Source organism: Oryzias melastigma, linkage group LG21 (genome assembly GCF_002922805.2).
Source record: "Oryzias melastigma strain HK-1 linkage group LG21, ASM292280v2, whole genome shotgun sequence".
NCBI classification, from domain to species: Eukaryota; Metazoa; Chordata; class Actinopteri; order Beloniformes; family Adrianichthyidae; genus Oryzias; species Oryzias melastigma.
The window spans coordinates 17,831,032-17,837,032 of record NC_050532.1 but is presented as its reverse complement, the minus strand read 5'-3'; the positions used below and the strand labels follow the sequence as shown (position 1 = coordinate 17,837,032).

General features: G+C 36.8%; 1 protein-coding gene across 1 annotated transcript in view; it reads left to right on the top strand.

The window, feature by feature from the left end:
• LOC112155045 (WD repeat, SAM and U-box domain-containing protein 1) overlaps positions 1-6,001 on the top strand; it is a 17,181-nt gene that overhangs the window by 1,858 nt on the left and 9,322 nt on the right. Inside the window, exons 2-8 of the mRNA XM_024286417.2 lie at positions 562-749; positions 1,892-1,978; positions 3,464-3,557; positions 3,848-3,881; positions 3,971-4,011; positions 4,366-4,472; positions 4,834-4,863. Coding sequence (XP_024142185.1) covers positions 562-749; positions 1,892-1,978; positions 3,464-3,557; positions 3,848-3,881; positions 3,971-4,011; positions 4,366-4,472; positions 4,834-4,863 — 581 coding nt within the window. The remainder of the gene's footprint in view (positions 1-561; positions 750-1,891; positions 1,979-3,463; positions 3,558-3,847; positions 3,882-3,970; positions 4,012-4,365; positions 4,473-4,833; positions 4,864-6,001) is intronic.

The following is a 6,001-nucleotide window of genomic DNA, read 5'->3' as shown; positions in this document are numbered from 1 at the left end:
TATTTATCTATTTAGTTAGTTAGTTGGTTATGTACCTACTTTCTTACCTACTTACTTAATCATTTACATATGTATTATTTACTTACTTAAGTATTTACCTATTTACTTACCTGTTTACTTTATTGCTTATTTATTCACTTACTTGGTTGGTTGTTTATTTACACAACCCTTTAACTACCCAACTAATAATACCTATAATCAATATGTTTAGCGATATGTTTTCTCTACTGTTTGGTTAAGCAGGGAGTTAAAAGGTTAATTAATTATTTATTTACTTACTTGCTTAAATAATTACTTATTTACTCACTTATTAATTTACTTTTTTAAGTTTGTATGAATTTTAAAAAGTAAGTAAATAAATAACATTTCCACTTGTTGCATAAGCTTCACATCCTCCATCAGCAGATGGAGCTGATGACCTGCAGGGAAACCACCACAGATCTCTTCACTTTATCAGATCTTTATGTATTTCTAGTCTTCATCACTCAGCTGTGAGACACTTTGGCAAAAATATTTGAACTTCCACTCGTCTGATCTCATTTTAATCTAATCTGTGCACAGTTGCCGTGTTGTGAGTGAGGCCAGTGTTGTGGCCTGCTGCTTCTCTCCCTGTGGGCAGATGTTTGTGAGCGGCTGCACCAACGGAGACCTGAAACTCTGGGATCTGCAGGCGAGTCTGCTGGACGCTCAGAAGGACGCTCATGACCTGGGAGTGACCTGCTGCACCTTTGCTTCCCAGTTCCTCATTGGTGGGTTTCAGAAAGGCAGCATCCATTAGTTTTATTTGCCTGAGGCATGGAAATGTACATTTTTAATCTCAAGGTGGTGGACATAAATAGATGATAAATAAAATATCAACTAGATTTGGATTTTTTTCTACTTTTAATATGTTTTTATCCTCAAAATATTATATATATTTTTTTCTTTGTTTTTTTTTCTTCTTTTTTTACAGAAATTGTAATGTTATTACTTGATTTGTGGAGCCCTTTCTCTTGACCGACGGTATCAGTGTCAGCATAAGGCTTATCAAGACTCAGGTGTGGCCACTAACCAATAAAAACGTCTGAACAGACAGGTGTATGTTCCATGACGCAATTGTCAAATCACATGACAAGTTATGACTTGATTATTGACAGAAAAAAAATCTGTGGACTTATGAGGTAAAGTTATGTTAAAGGTGAATCAACTTCCTGTGTTTCTGCAGTATTTTTCAAAAATTGATCCACAGATTAAATTTGCATACATCGTTACTATAAAACATTAGGTGTCTAAACTTGTATTCTTTATGGGTTGTGTTTGATCTTCAGAGTAATATTGAAACAAATTAAGCCACTTTTGTAACTCTTCTTATTTTTTTTAAATTAAAATTCTTTGAAAAATTTGATTTCTTTCTATTAAGTCAGTAATTAAAATATTATTCCTTATGAGGGGCTGTAAGCTAGCGGGAGAGAGTAAACAGTGGGATGATGGGAAATGGGAGCAGGCTCACTCTGTCCCACCCACAACTCAGAGGTGAATTTCTGATGAATCCTTCAGAAACTACAGTATTTTTTTTTTAGTTTTTGTTTATTTTGGGTAAAAACGAGATAATCATAATGGAAGGACCACCGGGAATGCTTTTAACCCTTTAACACCTGAGGCATCCCCGGTAAACACAAAATCTTTAACATAATGTAACTTTTCAACCCTTAACTTGATCAATGTAATTCCAGCAGATTCTGAAGGAATTACATAAAAAAATACAATAAATCAAAATGACATAAACAGTGGAGCTCATCTGTAACATAAAAAAAAGAATGAATGTGTCATATTTCAGTGGGTTGGCGAGCCTGCAGATGGTTGTGTTCCTCGTGTTGTCGTGTGGAGACTGAAGCGTTGTGTTGTTCTGCAGAGGGATCCAGTTTGGAGTTTCGACTGGCCTCCTGTGGACAGGACAGCTGCGTGAAAATCTGGATGGTGTCTCAGGATGAAAGAGCGGGTAAGTCCACTCAGTTATCATCATTTGTTGAATTAGGCTGATTCAAGCATTCAGTGTTTGTGCACGTGTGTGCACACAGCCAACCAGACAGGCAGATTTCACAGGTTGTGTAACCAGGTCACAGATTATATTTCCGTCATGTACACGGACACGTCACGGTGTTCGTTTCTGAGACGCGTTGCCATGGGAACAGCTTCCTCTCAGGAGGGCTCGATGTGTCCCACATGATGACCCGAGTTCATGGTAATCATTTCTCTTTTTGTGTGAGCTGCTAGTTGAGGAACACCAAACAATGTTCGTCATCATTTCAGTTCTTTGTGACAAAGATCCAGCAGCAGGTCTGCCTCCCTCAAATATGGATTCATCAAGTCCCGCCCGACCAGAGGCTGGCATGCTTCAAACCTTCTCATTCTGTAAAGGGGGTTGGAGTCGATATGGAACTTTTTTTCCTGCCTGTGCTTTATATGTGTGAAAACTCTATATTTTTTCCCGTTACTCTGTCAACAAAGAAGGTTTTCTTACTCTAGTCTGGCTGGAAGCCTTGTGGGTCAAGGCGGTATAATTCAATTTACAGTCCATCAATAATTCATGTTTATCTTCCTTACTTCAAGGATATTTAACAAGTAATAATTTTAGATATAAAAAAAGTAAAATGAACCTCTTTAAAGTGTGAGAACCTTTCTTTCATTCATTCACTTAGATCCTGCAGTTTAGGATCTATGATAAATGACCTTAAACTTAATGTCACTTCAAAATAACACGTTCATTAAAAGCTCAAATGATTTGTCTTTACTTTCAGTGTTTTGTTGCTTTTACATTTAAAATATAATCAATGTTTTATTGACAAGCAGGGTTGGGGTTATGTTACAATCAGGATATATTTTATGCCATGGACTATGATGTTTGCAGACGATATTGGGATTTATACAGGGAGAGGTTTAGGTTTGCCATTTGAGACAGGAAGTGTTTTATTTTGAAAGGAAATTGTTTGTGCTGGTCTCAAGAGTAAAATGCATCTAAAATAGTTACATATGGAAAAATATAAAACTGTTATAATTCAGTTATTGTAAATATTCAAAAGCTACATTTTGTAAAAGAATGACTTAATGTCCATAAAAAGATAAAGTGTTTTAAAAAAATATAAGGTGGGACTTGGTCGTTCTTGCTGGGTTTTGGTTGGTAAGAAACTGAACCAAATGACTGTCTTTAGTGTCAAAGGTTGCAGAACCCTGACCTAGTTTGCTATAACCAAAAAAAGTTTGACCTGTTTTGTTGTTTATAGAAAAAACATTATTTTTTCCTATTTGAAATGAATGAAATTTTCCTTGTTTTTGGTATTTTTTTAATAACTTTTCCAGTATTTTTAATCTTAATCTTACCTTTACATCTTTACCTGAATCTCCAATTTGTTTCTGTTTAGCATCCATGTCTCCAGAAAGAAACATCCGTCTCCATCTCTTTGCTTGTTTTTCATGGGCCGCCCAGCCTGGACGGTGAAGCTGCTTCATTCTCTGGGCGCTCAGTCGGCTCCAGTCCTGTCCTGTGCTTTCTCTCCGGACGGAGGGCTGCTCGTCTCTGGGTAAGAAGCTGAACGAATGAACACGAATCACATCTTCAATGATGAATAAAAACATCCCCGGTCGGTAACTGAATATTGATCCTCGTAGCTGTTCGGTTTTGTTCTTCCCAAATGAAGCTTACGTTCATTTTCTTGACCAAATCTTTTCTTTTAACAAGCTTGAATCAGCATATGCCAACATTAAGTCATATTTTCTGATCCTAGCTGAAATAGAATAATTATAATAAAAATTTGACAGTATTTCCTTAAAAAATTGGTACCATAAATCCTGAAAACGACTCTCTTCACAGCTCCGTGGACAAATCCGTGACAATATATGATGCCGTAAGTTATCCCTTTTGTCTAAAAAGACTTTTCTAGACTTCAGATCTGGAAAATTCCAGCTGTCTGTCTGTTTGTACTTTTATTTACAGAAGCTGGGATCCCTGCTTCACACTTTAAAACAACATGACAGGTAAATTACCTCCTCACCTGCTGTGATGCAATCTCTGCAGCCGTCAGACGCACAGCGGTGCAGGAGGCCCGGCGTTTCCGATCAAAATGTGTGATTCTTGCTTGATTAGTTTTTCCCAGAAGCACTGGGTGCAGTGATGCAACAGTATTTGCTTGTTTCCGCACCGTCACTGATGCGGCACTACAGGTAAAAAAAAAACCAGCAGAGAGCTTTGAAGTGCATGACACGATTTTGAGACAATCTAAGATCTTTTTTTAAATATATATATATTTTGATGAAGGCTGACTTAAAAGGATCTCTCTCTGCCTTCTTCGTTTTCGCACACACCCTTCACACTCCTCCTCCCGCCTGCAGGTACGTGACGGCTGTGGCTGTCTCCCCTCACCAGGACATGATTGCAACAGGCTCCATGGACAGATCTGTGAATGTGTGGAGAATAGGAGGAGAACTCGGCCAAACCGGTAAATACACTCAAAAGACCTTCCAAAATATGCACCGTCTCTAAAAAGTTTAAGCAAAACTTCCCAAAAATGTGTTATTGACGATTAGTGCAGCCAAGAAAACGCCCCAAACAGTTTTTGTGGAAGTGAACGCCTTCTAATGCAAAACTAAATTCCTGCTGGCGTTATAGAGATGCATCAGCAGACATCTGGAGGCCTTGAAGGCGTCACCAGTGCAGCTCCTGCATCTGCCATCAGTCATCCGGATGAAGATGAAGCGCATTCGTCTGCCTTTTGTTTATGACTCTTTCCCGCCGCCTTCACTCTTAATGCTGTTTTCTCCTCACACATTGAACTTCCTTCTCCGTGTGTTTTTCTGCAGAGGCTGAGCCACAGCAGGCGTCATGTCAAGGTAAATTACTGCATCTCTGTGCTTTGCCCTCACAAAGCCGGTTACTCAGGAGGGAGGGAGGATCCTTTCCTCGTATAACACGTGTTGGGATGGTTTTTTACCCTCCTCATTTGTAAGAGTTTTCTTTTTGTTACAGATGTCCTTTGATATATATGCAGTAGAATGTTTTTTTTTCATAGATTTTCTTTTTATTTCAAATAACTCAAATGGAAAGATGAACAAAAAAATGATTAAAGACCCTCTACGATCATATTGGGAGTTTTCAATTTTGTCGTTTTTTGCGAAAAATTTAAAATCAAAGTCGTTTTCTTGGATATAGTTTCTGCACAGCTGTAATAGTTTATTAGACATTCAACTCTAACTTGTGGGTGGGACTAATGGCACTGAGCAGCCCCGCCCCCCCTTCCTTTCCCTATTGCTGAGAGCTCGGATCAGGGAGCTTGTGGCCCACTCAGAGCATTTTCCAAGTCACTAAAAGCTCATTTTACAGCTGGATTTCTTTCATTTGCTCCTGATTCACAACGACTTGGATGAAGAAATCTGTAGAAATGTTCTTTTAATTTTTATTTTTTTTACATATGTCCTCCATCATGAGCCAAGAACATGTTAAAAAAACACAATTTCATTGTTTTAAGAAACAGCTTAAAATAGTTGAAATGAAAAAAGTGTTGATATAATTCCAGACTAAACTCTGAATTAACAATATGATAATAGTTCTTTTGGAAATCTACTTTTTCTTCTATGTTTCTACTGAGTAAGAAGATTTTTTTCATGTCTGTAAATACAAACAGCACAAAGGATTCATATTATTACACTAACTGTAAACACAAATTCACCTGCAAATGTAAAAAAAACATGGAATATAATTCAAGTTTTTATATTTGTATGAAAACACTTTAATATAAAAAAATGTTTACAAAGATTGATTTTAAAATGTGAAATTACATTAAATAGTTTTTATTTTGAATCTAATTTAAATATTATTTAAAAATGTTTTTTAAAATTTGAATTTTATTGTCAAATGATAGATTAGCATATATAAGTAAGTAGAGTTATAAAAGAAAATCCTGGAATTTATTGACCAAAATGTGCTCTAAACTTTTAATTGGAAGTTTCCTCCTTTTACAGAAACTAACAG